This window comes from Carassius gibelio, chromosome A11 (genome assembly GCF_023724105.1).
Source record: "Carassius gibelio isolate Cgi1373 ecotype wild population from Czech Republic chromosome A11, carGib1.2-hapl.c, whole genome shotgun sequence".
NCBI classification, from domain to species: domain Eukaryota; kingdom Metazoa; phylum Chordata; class Actinopteri; order Cypriniformes; family Cyprinidae; genus Carassius; species Carassius gibelio.
The window spans coordinates 2,986,046-3,003,393 of NC_068381.1; the positions used below are offsets into that span (position 1 = coordinate 2,986,046).

At 31.0% G+C, this 17,348-nt stretch overlaps 1 protein-coding gene across 2 annotated transcripts; it reads right to left on the bottom strand.

Annotated features, from left to right (window-relative positions):
* Positions 1 to 1,926: 1,926 nt before the first annotated feature.
* Positions 1,927 to 16,786, bottom strand: LOC128022017 (DCC-interacting protein 13-alpha). Of its 2 annotated transcripts, none has more exons than XM_052609215.1 (22): positions 16,581 to 16,786; positions 15,767 to 15,865; positions 14,408 to 14,467; positions 14,247 to 14,318; positions 14,084 to 14,171; positions 12,907 to 12,948; positions 12,758 to 12,816; positions 11,695 to 11,841; positions 11,506 to 11,588; positions 10,345 to 10,503; positions 10,069 to 10,257; positions 9,154 to 9,196; positions 8,514 to 8,570; positions 8,315 to 8,406; positions 7,481 to 7,645; positions 7,336 to 7,385; positions 5,366 to 5,540; positions 5,104 to 5,140; positions 4,813 to 4,959; positions 3,658 to 3,708; positions 3,445 to 3,534; positions 1,927 to 2,998 (listed from the first exon to the last, which is right to left on the bottom strand). In XM_052609215.1, the coding sequence occupies exons 1-22, from the start codon at positions 16,632 to 16,634 to the stop codon at positions 2,849 to 2,851; spliced, it is 2,109 nt and encodes a 702-aa protein (XP_052465175.1). In that variant the 5' UTR covers positions 16,635 to 16,786; the 3' UTR covers positions 1,927 to 2,848. The 2 variants fall into 2 exon arrangements, with proteins under 2 accessions (XP_052465175.1, XP_052465174.1); XM_052609214.1 differs by having other exon boundaries at positions 7,336 to 7,388.
* Positions 16,787 to 17,348: the final 562 nt, after the last annotated feature.

A 17,348-nucleotide genomic window follows, 5' to 3' on the forward strand; every position in this document is an offset into this window, starting at 1 on the left:
CAAATTGTTTATTGGATAATATTTATTCTTAGACACTTCAGAAATATGTGATGTCTTGACATCTTAACTTGAAGATATTATTAAAAATATATACTAAAAATTGTATAAAGCAAATAGAATTAAGTTTAATGTTTAGATTTTGCATATATATATATATATGTACACAAGTGCATCTAAAAAAATTTAATATTAAGGAAAAGTTATTTTTTTATTTTATTTTTTTGAAAAAAAAAATAACTTTCTTATATTCTAGATTCATTGCACACAAACTGAAATATTTCAAGAGTTTTTTTGTTTTAATTCTGATGGTTATGACTTACAGGTAAGGAAAATAAAAAAAAATCATTATCTCAAAAAATTTGAATTTTTCTCAAAGATCAATAAAAAAAAAAAAGTAATGTTCAGTTTCTCAAAAGCAGGTTTAATTATGCACGTTATACTTGGTTGGGGCTCATTTTGCATGAATTACTGCTTCAGTGCAGCGTGGCATGGAGTCTTTGGCCCAAGCCCAGGTTGCTTTGATAGCGGTCTTCAGCTCCTCTGTATTGTCAGATGTTACTTATCTTCCTCTTCACAATACCCCATAGATTCTCTGTGAGGTTCAGGTCAGGTGAGTTGGATGGCCAATCAAGCACAGTAATATCATGGTCAGCAAACCATTTGGAAGTGGTTTTGGCTCTAAGGGCAGGTGCTAAAGTCCTGCTGCAAAATGAAATAAGCATCTCCATAAAGTGCTCCAAAATCTCCTGGTAGATGGCTGCATTGACTTCGGACTTGATAAAACACAATGGACCAACACCAGCAGACATCACGGCACCCAAATCATCACTGACTTCAGAAAATTCACACAGTCTTCCTCCAGACTCCAGACCTTGATTTCCAAATGAAATGCTAAATTTACTTTTATATGAAAAGAGGAATGTGGAGCACTGAGTAACAGTCCAGTTCTTTTTCCTCCTTACCTCAGGTCCACTCCCTGTGAAGTTCTCCCAAGTTCTTGAACTGGCTTTTCCTGACAATCTTCCCAAGGCTGTGGTCATCACTGTTGCTATTGCACACTTCTTCCTTCCAGTCAACTTTCTATGAATATATTTTGATACAGCACTCTGTGAACAGCCAGCCCTTTCAGCAATGACCTTCTGTGGCTTTCCCTCTTTGTGGAGTGTGTCGATGATTGACAATATTTATACTCAAAATTAATCAAACTAATCAAGCTTAAAATGGAATATTCAAATTTTTTGAGATACTAAATTTTTAATTTTCCTGAGCTTTAAATCGTAACCATAAGAATAAAAAAAACTCTTGAAATATTTCAGTTTGTGTGCAATGAATCTAGAATATAAGAAAGTTAGCTTTTTTGAATTATAAAAAATAAAGACCTTTTCCATGATATTCACATTTTTTGAGATGCACCTGTAATAAGATATATAGATTAACCCCTATAAATGTAACTTTTATTTAACTTGCATTTCTTATATTTTCATTTACTGATTTTTATTTATTATTTATTTATTTATCATTGTATTCTTTTCGATGTTGGATGTAGCTGTAAAATGTATAATATTTGTGATCTGAAGAAGTATAATAAAAAAAAGTAAAAAGAAAAAGAACACATGCCTTAAAAAAATTATATACCAGAGTAATCGGAAAAAAAACAAAAAAACAAGGACATATATTATTTCTGTAAGGCAAGTCAGCTGTTTTAAAAACCAGTCTTCATTGTACCTCATAAATCCATCAACTGATTTTGTAGAAAGACATTTAGACACAAACAGTTTCTTAAAGGATAGAAATAATCATGTACAAATGAATGCTGCACATGCTTCAAACTTAATAACAGACTGTCATGTAACAGAAAGTGTCTCAGTATATAAACCATAAAGACTGTGTTAATTACTACACTCAAGTAAAATAAACAAAAATCAATGAATGAGATACAGTATTTAATTAAACAAAAAACTTGAATATTTCAGTTTGCAATTCCATCACCTGTTACTTTTATCCACAAGCCGAACCATTTCAGTATATTTGGCCATTATGTGCAATGCAGATTTCAAAATATCTTATACAAAACAGAACAAAAAAAAAAAACGACGTCATCCCAATTTTAAAGACATTTGATCAGATGATTAAAAAAAAATAATGATTCCTTAGTGATCACAGTGAGTGATTACATAACGGTCTATAAAATGAATCAAACATATGAGTGTGTAGATGAAAAATATTATGAAACATTGTTGCAATAGCTCATGGACAAAAAACAGAACTGTATTAATAACAAAGACATATTATAAATCGTTTTGAAATGCAGTAGGATGAACCTCACAGAATCTCTCAAGAATGGCTCATATTTCAGAAACAATTGATTTGCCCCGGTTAAGATATTTAGTATTATTTCGATTTACCATAATGCATCACATTCTTGACCTGTTTTGTGAAATTCACTCTCAATTCTTCCACCGTTGACATGATACGAACGAAAAAACATGCAGCCTTAAAACATTATCAGTGAGAACAGAAAACCAAGCCCTTAACATATTTAGTATTAAATCAGATATTATTCACACGTGCAACTTGATCGAAATATAGCAATAAATTTCGCCTTACGTCTTCATCATGGTAGTGGATTCATTTTTACACATACATATATAAAACCCTCTAAAAGCAAATGCAGTTCAATAACGGATATGGTAAAAATACAGGATTCCTACAAATAACAACTTCGACAATTAAAAAGAATTCACTTTTTTTTCCATATTTAAATCATTGCTTCTGCAGGCCACTCTGAAGAACCCTTGAAGAACAGGAAGTGATATATTTGTTGAATCCAAGCACTGAACGGTTTTCATCAGGCATTTGATTCACCCTTTTTCTGCCCCTCCTCTCCTGCCTCGCTGTCCTCTGATTGGCTGTTGCTTAGGACCAAGAACTGTCCATCAGCAGCTGATTGGCTGGGTCGACTAGAGGTGGCTATCAAACGGCTTTGTTCCTCGAGATCCTGTAGGTTTAGAAACCACAGCTTTGTATTTATTTATTTTTAAATTTATTATTTTATTCAGTAAGGATGCATTCAGTTAATCAAAAGTGACGGTAAAGACATTTATAAAAAAATTCTATTTCACATAAATGCTGTTCTTCTTTCTATTGCCCAAAAAAAGAAATACAGTTTGTAGAAAAAAATTACATTGATAATAATCAGAAATGTTTCAGTATATTAGAATGATTATTGATGGAACGTGACACTGAAGACTGGAGACATGATGCTGAAAATGTAACTTTGCATCAGAGGAATAAATTACATTTTATATTATATTCAAATAGAGAACAATTATTTTAAATTGTAATAATTTTTCAAAATTTTACTGTATTTTTAATCAAATCAATGCAGCCTTGAGAGACCTCTTTAAGAAACATTTTAAAATCGTACCAATCCAAAACCTTTACCTTCTCGATCTGTTTTTGTTTATGAAGTTCTTCTTGTTGTTTCTCCTTGGCTTTGTCCAAATCTCTCTGTTTCTGTGTGGCTTTGCGGTCCTAACAGGAAAAAATATGTGCACGTTGATGCATATCATCCGCATTATCAATTTTATTTGACCCGACGTGAATTTCTGCACAGAGAGAGTCTTTTGAAATCAAATAAATGAAGGATTTTCTCACCATCTCAGAGTGGAGGGCGATCTGCTTCGCCAGTCCTACACTGTCACAGATCTAACAATCAAGAGCGTCAACATCACCCAGATGAGCTTCAAAAGACCTCAAAAACATCCATATTCTTCAAAATCAGATGTCCTTATTACTGTATAAGCTTATAGAAGTATAAAAGATAAATTAAAAATATGTGTTTAAATAAGAGTCTATAATTAAATTATATACATATATATTATATACATAAATACCAAATAAATTATATCTAAACTTAATATAATAATATATTTCCTAATATTAATATAATAACTACTATGTCTGTGTTTGTGTAAATAATAATTTAATATAAGTTATATATTATAGACTAATATAATATAATATATATATTTTATAGTAATATTATAGAATATAATATATTATATTAAATTATTGATATAATAATTTATAATTTAAAATTACATCATATTATATGCTTTTATGTATACTTAAATTATAGTATAATGTAATATATAAATATAATATTTAAATATGCATTATTATTCATGTCATATTAAATTATTAATACAATAATTTATAAATATATATGTGTGTGTGTGTGTAATGTAAATAAATTATAATATAACATACATATATTTAGCTTAATATATTCGTATTATTTTTATATATTTTATTTGATATTTTATCTTCATTTGAAAATGTAATATAATAAAATTAAATAATAATACAAATATTAAAATATATTTTAATATAATTTAATATATTATAATTATATATATATATATATATATATATATATATATATATATATATATATATAAAATATATATATATATATATTTTATATATAACATACATATATTTAGCTTAATATATTTGTATTATTTTTATATATTTTATTTGATATTTTATCTTCATTTGAAAATGTAATATAATAAAATTAAATAATAATACAAATATTAAAATATATTTTAATATAATTTAATATATTATAATTTTATATATATATATATATAAAAAAAATATATATATATATTTTATATATATATATATTTTATATATATATATATATATATATATATATATATATATATATATATATATATATATTATTATTTTTTTTTTATTATTATTATTATTATTATTAAGCCGAGATCAGGGTATTTGTACCTTCTCTCCATCATTGTTTGACTCAAAGACGTAGCAGACTGTGACGGGTCGTCCGTCCATTCGTCCTCCTGCCGTCTTCAGGACAAAACCAAGAAGGCGCTTGTTCTCCTGATGTGACGCACACAGCACAACGCTGGAGAGAGGAAACTGAGGGACGATAACAAACACTGACTTTAATACAGCGCTGGATTGGGTCTGAACACTCAGTGTGAACAGTACACGCTAAATAAAACATGAACCTTAAATTTTATGACCAAAAAAGTAACATAAATTACAAAACTAAGGACTTACCCATAGTCTTGTGACTTGTGTCTGTGGGTCAATAAGCCTAGAAATAACAAAACAGAAGATTTTAAGAGACGTTAAACTATGTTGTAATGTAACCCTAGACCAAAATCTTTAAAAATATATTTTTTTCACATTTTGCGTAACGTTTGTCCATGCAAAACTCTGTTCAAATCATGCCACTGAAGTGCTGCTTGACATTTTATGACTTGTATAAAGACAGGAACAGTACAGAACAGCTGTGAGACCAGCGAACTCAGTAACTGACTTGAGGCATTCACAGGTGACGAGCAGATGAGACTCGGTCATCCTGAAGATGTTGTGAATGGCTCGGGCGGCCAGGATCTGTCTCATGGTCTCATAGATGACGTCTGTGCTCTCTGTGGCCTTCACCTCCATGCAGCCCAGGAACCGGACGATGTAAAGCTGGTGCAGAATCGAGTCTGAAACCACACGAGAGACTCGGTCTGACTTCACACCAACATGAAATCAATGCATTTTCTTAATAAAAGTCATATTGTGCATGCATCAAAAACACACCAGAATGCAATAACTTGCTCTGCTTTTCTCCTCATGTACAAAAAAAGGAAAAAATATTATTAATTAATCATATGATAGTCTGCTTTGGATAGTTCAATAAAATCAGATGAATATAAATCAAGTGCCAGCCTCAGTATGTCCCAGGATATTCTATTTTTTATCAGAAAATAACATTGCATTGTGTAAATTAACCTGTTAAATGTCACTGGCCCACCGGTGGGCCCACTTGCTATTACATGTTTTAAACAGGAATATCTTAGTCTGAACCTAAAGTAATCTTGACAAACTATTTTCATTGGAAAGCTTAGTTTTGATATTTGGTGAGTTATTTTTTAGATATTTTACAGAGCAACAGTCTTCATTAATTTATTAAAATGCAAAATTTATAAGAGTCAGAGAGTGCATTCTGACCTTTATTTTAAAATGGGGATGCAGTCATGAAAAATCAGTATAAATCTTTATTTATTTTCATGGAGAGTGTTCAAAAGATAACATCCATTTTATTTTTTGAGAAAAAAAGATCTTAAAGTGTTTTGAATCTATAGAAAAAACAACAGATTATCCTTTTTTGATGCATTGTGAACTATAACGCAAGTCCAGGGTTCTCGTAGCATGTCTTATATGTTTTTTGAGGTTGAATATAATCAAATACTGCCATACTGACCCTTAATACTTCTGATGGTGATGTTTAATTCATAAATATTGAGAAACGTATGGAAAAACATTTTTCATTTATGGAAATGAAGGCGTCCTTAAATGGTCACTAATGGGGTTTGATGGTCATCTAGTGGAAAAGTCTGGTACTACACCCGAACAAAATCTCACTGAAAGCACGTTTTTTTGAGATATCAACTTCAAATTTGGAACAAAACTTGTGCAGAATTTTCTAGCAGTTTTAAAGTTAAACATGTTTTGTAAAATATATATTTTATATACAAAATAAATATTTATTATATTTCATATTTTCATAAACCTAAACTTCCGTAACTTTTTGTTATACAATCTTATAAAATAATCTGTCAAGAGACCAACCTTCAGTTTACTATTAAAGAAACAGCACACACATCAATTTTAAATAAGTCATTAAAAGACAATTAAACATTAACAGTTTTATTTTTTTATTTTGAACTCATGTTCTAATTATTTATACACATTTCAAATTTTGGCTTTTTAAAATCTTTTTGAAAGTAGTCTCTTCTGCTCACCAAGGCTGCATTTATTTGATTAAAAATATAGCGAAAACAGCAAAAATTTTGAAATATTATTACAATTCAAATTTTCTATATGAATATATTTTAAAATGTCATTTTTATTTTTTTAAATAGCAGACGGATATTTGAATATATATTAAAATGTAATTTATTCCTGTGACCAAAGCTGTATTTTCAGCATCCTTACTCCAGTCTTACGTGTCACATGATCTTCAGAAATAATTCTGATATGATGATCAACACAAAGTTAATGTTAAAGGCAGTTTTGTTGCTTCATATTTTTTAGGAAACCCTGATGAATGTTATTTTTCGGGATTCTTTGATGAACAGAGAATTCTTTGAAATAGAAATCTTTAGTTACATGACTTTACTGTCACTTCTGATTCATTTAATGTGTATTTGCTGACTAAGAGTATTCATTTCTTTCAAAACAAAACTGCCCCCAGACTTTTTGAGCAGTAGTCTAAACATATCTTCATAAATATACCTTCACTTTCTTCAGACTTTGACCCTCCAGATTCACCAAATGGGTTGGTCCTTCTTTCAGCAAAGGGAAAAACACAAACCAGAGCTGAGTAATCCAGCTAATAACAATCAACAGTAAACTGTCCTGCAGAGATTCGAGCACACACCTGCCCTGAGCGCCGCTCTTGGCCTGACTCGTGTGCTCCTCGCTGACCGGTGAGATGATGTCAAACTGAATGGGCGTGTCCGGAGCCACCAGCGAATCCAGAGACAGAGACGACAGCGCCGGAGACTCGGAGCCCGCGGAGCACTGACTGCCCGAACGACCTTGCCTTCAGACGCATTTATAAACACAACATGGAATCATTTAAAATCAGATCTCTGTGATGAGGGAATGTATCCTTTGCAGTGAATGGGTGCCGCCAGAATGAGATGATAATCCACAGTCCATCAGTTAACATCTTGTGAAGACAATAGCTGCATGTTTGTAAGAAATAAATCCATCGTTAAGACGCTTTTAACTTCTGGTTAAAATCATAATAATGCTTCCTCCAGTTTTCTCTCACATCAAATCCAGATACATATTTGTTTAAATGTTTAGAGCTGTTTTGGCTTGTAAACGGTGCTAGATTTCTTTTCTGATTCAGACGAGATTACTTTTTCACCGGAGGAAGCGTTATTATGGATTATGGACTCTTATTTTAACCAGAAGTTAAAAACCTCTTCATGATGGATTAATTTTTTTACAAACATGCAGCTTTTCTCTTTTTGGGACATTAACTGATGGACTGGAGTGCTGTGGATTATTGTGATGTTTTTATCAGCTCTCATTCTGACGGCACCCATTCACTGCAGAGCATCCATTGATGAGCAAGTGATGCAATGCTACATTTCTCCAAATCTGATGAAGAAACAAACCCATCTGCATGTTGTATAGTCTGGTAGTGAATATATTTTCAGCTGATATTCATTATTGGGTGAACTAATCTTTAAAATCTCACGTGCTCGGTCTGAAACTGTCGTGCCGCTGCTGGAAGGAAGGTGAAGGAGTTACAGCCTCCAGAGCCGACTGATTCACTCTCGCTGCGATTTCCTGCCGAAACGAGAAACATTAGCAATAACTGACTTGAAAACACATTTAAGGTATTTGATCATGTTTGCAGAGGTTTAGGGTTTCATGCATCTGTACTCCACACTCACCTCTGGGTTCTCACTGAGGTATATCCTCTTAGAGATGTTGTTTATGGTCGCAATCCACTAAAATAAAAACAAAAGCGTGTACAATATTTCTGATTGGTGAGTCTGATGAGCAGCTGAATAAAGCTGAATGACTGAATAAATAAATAAATACATTTTATTTGTCCATCTACTGCATTTTGTAATGCTGATTGTAATTTTAAAGAAACAGGTAACAATTACAGTAATGAGAATATAATGAGAATTACAAATAAACTATGAGAATTGAGAGAAAATATTTGTAAATATATATATTAAAATATTATTTAATATATATATATTCAAAAAGTTTAGGGTTGGTAAAGGTTTTATTTAGTTTTTGTAATGCTCAAGAAACATTTTTGATTATCATCAATGTTGAAAACGATTTTTGCTGCTTTTTATTTTTGTGGATTCTTTAAAGAAACACAAAGTTCAGAAGAACAGCGTTTATTTGAAATAGGAATGTTATAACAACATAAATGTATTCACTGTCTCTTTTAATCAAGTTAATGCATCCTTGCTGAATAAAAGTATGAATTTCTTGCTGACTACATTTTTTAACAGTAGGAATTTAATTCTAATCATAATTGATTTTGTGGTGAAATCAACAGAAGCTCCTCACCTCCTCACAGTCTTTCCTGCTCTCCGCCTGTAATATGACGGCCCTGCGATACAAACAGAAACAATATCTGACAGATGTACTGAGAAAGGATCAGACAGTTGAGTTTAAACTGGATCAGCATTTGGGAATTTCATTGGCAGCTGTACAGTGTTTACATTCCTTTTACTACACTGACACCAGAAGAACATGGGAAGTAACCAAACCATTTTGGAGGATTTTAGATTTTCCCACCCTCACCACCAGATCATCCGACATGCAGATGAGTTTGTTTCTTCATCAGATTTGGAGAAATGTAGCATTGCATCACTTGCTCAGAAATGGATGCTCTGCAGTGAATGGGTGCCGTCAGAATGAGAGTCCAAACAGCTGATGAAAACCACAATAATCCATAAAAATCCATCAAAATATGTATTAAGAGCTGTTTTGGAGACTGTTTTGGCTTGTAAACATCACTTGAACTGTGCAGATTTCTCTCCTGGTTCAGACAAGACACTGGACCATTATTATGGATTATAGACAGTTTAAAGTTAAATCATCTTAATGATGGATTTGTTTCTTACAAACACAGCTTTTCTCTTCTCAAGACATTAACTGGTGCACTGGAGTGCTGTGGATTACTTGTGGATTACTGTGATGTTTTTATCAGGACTCTCATTCTGACGGCACCCATTCACTGCAGAGCATCCTGAATTTCTTAATGCTACATTTCTCCAAATCTGACGAAGAAACAAACTCATCAACATCTCAGATGGCCTGAGGATGAGGACATTACCAGCATTATTTTATAACAAGCCGTTTCAACATTTCAGTCACCACAGAGGTGAAATGACTGCAGTAATATCGTAATAACTACTAGTACAAGAACATGCAATGGTCAGAACTGTACAAGACAGATTTGTGCACTGAAAATCGTACTTCTTGCCATTAAACGATGTGATCTGAAAGCAGAAGCGTCGGTCATCACAGTCCACAGCCATGACGGAGCAGTTGTCGATGTCCATAACGAGACCTCCGGCGACGTCTCCACGCGACTGGCTCATGAGGTTTCCTCCCTGCGTGAAGAAATACTGACGATCCCAAGCAGACGACACCAGACTCGTCTTACTGGCGGGGAGAAGCGTGAGATCGTTAGAAATGCAGACGACTCGACTCAAGCACAGACATGTGGACTCGTGGCTGACGCGGTCGTACTAGCGAGTGTTGAGGTAGCCGGCCTTGCGGGTCAGATTGCGGTTCACAGGGATCTTGTTGGGATCCGGGTCGGGCATGTAGAGCGGGTCACTGGCCGCTTTCAGGTCCTGAATCGTCTGCTCGGTCGCTTCAGCATCGCTGTCCATTTCCCTGCGAACACTACGAGCACAAAGAGAACAAAGACATGACATTTTGGAATAACCCATTAACTATTGTTCTCTCATCTGAATTAAAACGCATGCAAACAAACACACCACATTTATTTATTACACTGTCTTGTTAAAGTAATAACTGAAATAATGTGCTTGCATGCAAAGAATAATTTAGAATAAGTTAAACATTACTTAAACAGAATCAGTAGTGTGCAATACTTAAGAAATATAAGATACAATAAGAAAGGTTTTTTAATGTTTTTGAAAGAAGTCTCTTCAACTCACCAAGGCTGCATTTATTTGATTAAAAACAGTAATATTATGAAATATTATTACAATTTAAAATATTTGAATATATAGTAAAATGCAATTTATTCCTGTGATCAAAGCTGTATTTTCAGCATCATTACTTCAGTCTTCAGTGTCACATGATCTTCAGAAATCATTCTGATTTGCTGCTCAAGAAACATTTAAAATGTACATGTGACTCTGGAGCACAAAAGCAGTCTTGAGTCTCTGGAGTGTATTTGTAGCAATAGCCAAAAAAAAAAACATTGTATGGGTCAAAATTATTGATTTTTATTTTATGCCAAAAATCAATAGGATATTAAGTAAAGATCATGTTCCATGAAGATCTTTAGTAAATTTCCAATCGTTGATATATAAAAACCTGATTTTTAATTAGTAAAATGCATTGCTAAGAATTAACCTGGACAACTTTAAAGCAGATTTTTGCAGTATTTTGATTTTTTTTGCACCCTCAGATTACAGATTTACAAATAGTTGTATCTCGGCTAAATATTGTCCGATCCTAACAAACCATAAATCAATGAAAAATATGATTTATTCAGCTTTCACATGATGCATAAACCTTAATTTAGAAAAACGGACCCTTATGACTGGTTTTGTTGTCCAGGGTAACATATGTCTCATACTAATCTTTATTTCAGTTAACAAAATAATTTTTTTTTATTTTATTTTAACAATAAGAACACAGACTGAAACTCACTTCTGGACACTGGTTCCAATGTTGGTGAGAAACTCCTCCCACTGCTGCGTCAGATTCTCTGAGCCCAGTTTGAAGAAACTGATCTGATGAGAAGCAAACAACAGTGAGTTATAAAGCTCCTCTGTTATCAGATGGTGTTGTGAATGGAGGATGAGGGCTGTAGCTGATGTTTGACAGCTGTATGAACACCTGCGCCTGCATGTATCCCAGCAGCGGCTCCAGCAGAGCCATCTTCTTCTTGTACTGCAGCATGTTAAGCGATGCGAAGTACTGCATTATGGTCTCGTGCTGTTTTTTCCTGGACGTGTAGACGTCCTCCATCACTTCATTCTTCACCTGGAGTGAACACATGCATGACATCACTTAATGACATCACTATTCTACTTCAATGTTCCTTGCAGTTTCTCTGTCGTTTACTAGCAATTTCTGAGTGTATTTTTTATTTTTTATATTTTGTTCTTGGGTATAAGACCGATCAGTGAAAAATTTAAATTATCCTAAAAATTATTTTAAATTTATTATATATTTAAATGTATTATTATCTCTTATTATAGTTTACCAAAACTAAAACTATTTTAAAAAAAATGTTGCATGAAATAAAATAAAATTTATCTAAAATAAAATAAAATATAAAAATAACTTATTTTATTTCAGCTAGTTTCCCAGGCAACATTTCTCTTTTTTCCCATTTAGCTTGATAACCTGATGTACTATAATAACTAAAACTGAAATAAATAAATAATAAATAATAAAAACCTATATGAATACATTTATAAATTACAAACGCTAATGAAGGAACTGAATAAATATATAAAAAGTACAACAAAATTACTAAAACGTTAATCAAAGAAGCAAAAATATACAAATTAAATTAAACTATCTGTGCAGTCTCAATGATACTAAAATAACACTGAAGCAAATGTGATTTTAGATTAGAATTTAAAATGACCTGCAACGATGAAAAAAAGTGCAATAAGAAAGCTAAATAATAAGTACATTTTGACTTGATTTTAACTGGATTAAACTGAATAGTGAAATATCTGTTCGATATTTTCTTCTTTTCTTATCCCAGACAAGGACACGTCTCAGAATCAGGTTAACTCTCAGTGTGTGTGTCTGAGTAAATGAGCACATTAAAACACACACACACACACGTTACACTCTGTACGTGTCAGTATGAGGATGGGCGGAGCGGAATGCAAACCAACCAGCTGTCAATCATAAAACAGTGTGAATTCAACCAATGCCACACCTTCTCATTCTCCCTTCGTTTAGACAGTCGACTGTATCTGTTTACAGCTGCGTCGTGTTCTGAAATCAAATATGTTGAATATAATGAAGCAAAAAAACAATGGTTACATTATCAAATGATGCAGAAACTATTTGGGAAAAAATGCTTACCATCACTTGCAATCTGAAACACTTCCTTCAGGATGACAATCTCTGGAGACAATAAGAGGAAGTCAGTCAGTCATTACACTGGAGTTAACTGAAATACATCTAAAATTGCAACAACAACAAAAAAAATCATTACTTTAAAGTAGGCATTAAATGAAATAAAATATAAAAATATAAAGTTTCAGAGTATTTAAATATTAATATATATTATAAAGAAAATTCAGCAACACTACTTATTTTATTTAGTTTAACTAAAATTAAAATTAAAACTGTAGACATATATAAAAAAAAACTACTAGAAAAAAAGACCAAAAATAAAAATAAAAATAATTCTTTAACTTAAATTAGAATTAAAATTCAAAATACAAAAATGCAAAATGTGTTTCAAAATATTAATAAAAATTATTATTTAAATTCAGTATCTTGATGATACTAAAGTTTTATACAGGTGCTTAACAAATAAATGATAACCGTAAATGGGCAGGGAACATTAACATATAGTAAAATACATTATTATAGGAAAGGAATAAGAGACATTTACTGAATAAAATATATATATATATATATATATATATATATATATATATATATATATATAAATATATATACTTTATAGACACATAAAAAAAATACAAAAATATAAAGTCCTACAAAAACTATAAAATTTTAATAAAATTTAAGTGGAAGATTCAAAATACTGATAAAAACTCTAATAGTGTCTCAGTTATTCCATAATTACACTGATTTACACAGCTGCTTAAATGCATTACTATTTGAGCATGAAACATTAATATATAGGCAAATTACTGTATATGTTATAAAAAACAAAACTTAGTAAAAAAAAAAAAAATATTACAAAATTTTACAAAAAGCCCAAAAGATTACTAAAACTAACTGAAATTAAAATAAAACTATAAAATTAATAAAAACTATAATGATATCTCAGTGAATAATATTACAAAGCTACTTAACAAAATGACTAAGGTCATGAAAATATATAAAATGTATACATAAATATAAAATATGAAATATATGAAAAGAAGGAGAGACATGAAATAGCACAGATTACACATCTATGAACGGTTGCCTTTGTTTAAGAATCATTATAAAACAAACACTTGACAACAAAATAGTAGACCAATCAGAACGCTCTACCCCATAATGCACTGCTGTGTCCTACCTCTCAGGTCTCTCTCCTGAAACTGTGTGATGGGGAACATCATGGCGTCTGCGAGCTGAGTGGAGAGAACGGCGTGACACGAGCTGAGCTGAAAGAAAACACACAGAGTCACACACACACACACACAGTTCCACAACACCTTTGTTACATCACGAGTTCTGACCTCGTCAATGACTTTGGCAAACTGCTGCAAAGTGGAGCTCATGACCTCATCATCACCTCCCAGAGGAAAACGCTGCACAGCAGAGAGAGATACTGAACTATAACAGAGAACTCCAGAGAGATCAGATATTATGTGTTAAAGCATCGAAAGGCAGAAATCACCTGCTTCTCGTAGTCCTTCAGTAATCTAGACGTCAGATGTGTGGCAGCACTCAGTTCATTCTGAAAGCAGAAGCACACAAGTCTCATCAAAAATAAAGTCATAAGAGAAAATAACATTAGGTATGACAAAAAAATGAAGCTTTTTTATTATTGTGAATATTTATTCAGAATTTAATATTAGTTTTTATTATTATAACTTTTATTTGTAATATTATGAATGCTTATTTTTATTTATTTATTATTTATATTATTTAATATTGTTGTTGCTGACAATACAATTTTTTTTAAATATCAATAATTTCTATTATTATTTTATCTCATTTTATCTTCTTAATATTGATATACAGATATTATCACTCATAGTATTTTTGTAATAATATCTATAATATACAATAGTGTTATTGTATCTTTAATAATACAATTAATAATTATTATTACGTTTAATTACTATCATTATTAATATTGATATGATTATTAACAATAATAAAAATAATAATAATTGAATGATATTAATAATATACAATAGAATTATTAAATCTCATGGACATCATTATTAATATTTTAACAATGATTATTAATACTATATTACTAATAATATATAAAACTATTGTCATATCTTGTAATATAATGAATATGTATTATTAATATTTCAATAATGATTATTTTTACTATATTAATAATAATATATATAACTATTATCATATCTTGTAATATAATTCATATTTATTATTTTTTATATTTTTATAATAATTATTAAAATTTTAATAATAATATATACAACTATTTTCATATCTTGTAATATAATGAATATGTATTATTAATATTCCAATAATGATTATTATTACTATATTAATAATAATATATAAAACTATTGTCATATCTTGTGATATAATTATTATTTATTATTATTTTAATAATGACTATTATAACTATATTAATAATAATATATAAAACTATTGTCATATATTGTAATAGAATTCATATTTATTATTATTAATGTTTTAATAATAATTATTACTATATTAATAAAAATATATACAACTATTTTAATATCTTGTAATATAATGGATATTTATTATTATAAATATTTTAATTATTATTTAAAACAACAACAACAATAATATATTACTGTTAATAATAAATATATATTAGAAAAATATATTATTAATATATATTGCAGGAAGAAATAAAAACATGGGTTTAATTTTCCCTATCCAAAATATGATTTCTACTGTCTATCTTTCGTTTTTGGTGTGCATTATGATCATGGCAAGATCTTGAGGTTGTGTCTGATTCATCCATTTAGACTAAATCTGCGATCTCTATTATAATGTGACAGCTGAGCGTCTATGTTCTCACCTGAGCGTCGTAGATTCTCTGCATGGCTTTGAAGAGCTGACTGAAATAACTGGATGTGGCTGCTGTATCTTCCTCAAACACACCGAGCAGAGAGCGAGTCTGAAAAACACCAGCAATATACGTCTGCAAGATGTCTGTTGGGCATCTGGAAAGCATCTGCTGTGTACAAACATCTGATAGAAGACTTTTTACATACATAAACATCTTAAAGACATCTTCTAAAGGTCTATTTGACATCTGACAGGTAAACAAAAATCCTGTATTGTATTGCAGATGTAAATGCAGACATCAAGTAGAGTCTCTGAGATATAAAAGTGCTATTAGCAATACGTCTATATAATGCATTTCCTATAATAAGAGGTTTAAAATAGGACTAGTTGTTTAGACACGCCTTCAGTATGTTATTAATAGCAGGAAATGTGTTGTTCATTAATAAAAAGTGGATGCATGTCAAACAGACTTAATTTCTGAAGCTCTGTTGAGACATTTCAGACTCAAGTGTGACTTTAAAGCAGAGTGATACAGAAACGAGTTGTGAACACGAACATTCACTCTGATTGGTGAAGCCTGATTTTTTTCTGAATTACAGATTTAATCATTTAAAAAGTCTCGTTGTAGTTTTATGATATATTTGTGACATGATTTCATGATCAAATAACTGATCATTGTCAAAACTGATCGAAACGAGTCGGATCAAAGCATCAGGATGAACAGACACACAGCGAGAGCAGCAGATGTTTATTATGATCAATGTTTGTTTATTAATTTCTGTTAGCATGCTGGCTAAACGCTGCTGGTTTAACGTTAAAGTTACCTGCGGACTGTCCTCCAGAGTTTCCTCTATTGGTAATTTATCGATTCCTGGCATGATTGCAGATCTACCGCGAGCGCAACGAACTATTTACTTTATTATTCAGAAACAAAAATCACAATGTTGTAATATTGATCTCCGCTTTTTTACTGACAAATCAACACCCAGCCGGATCCGCCCACAAATGCGGAAGTCCCGCCTCCTCTCCCCGCTGATTGGCGGAGGCGCTGTGGATACTATGATGATGTCCGCGCTTGTTTATAAGAAATAAAAGCCATTCGTGGATCTCTGATGGTTTATAATATTATTTTTTTATTTAAGTATTTCATGTATGTTTTTTTTCCTAATCCACTCAAACTTTTTATAATATTTATACATTAATTTATAAACCTTTCAGAAGTATGCCAGAATAATGTCTGTTAGTTGTTTTTTCAAATGTTGTATTAAAATAAAATAAAATAAAATAAAATAAACATAAAATTAAATTAAATAAAAAACTGTGGCTCTTATAAAAAATACATGAAATTTTAGTTTGCAAATGTGTGGGAAAAATTAAATAATGTTGATTATCTGAAGTCAATATGGGTTGAAACCTTTCAGAAGTATGGCAGGCTGATAGCTGTTAGTTGTTTGTCAAATAAAATAAAATAAAATGTAATCAAAATCTGTGGCTCTTATAAAAATTATATTAAATAATGTTCATTATCTGATGTTAATAGGGGATAAATATTATTAAAATAAAGTTTATATAAATATTATTATATTAGCAAA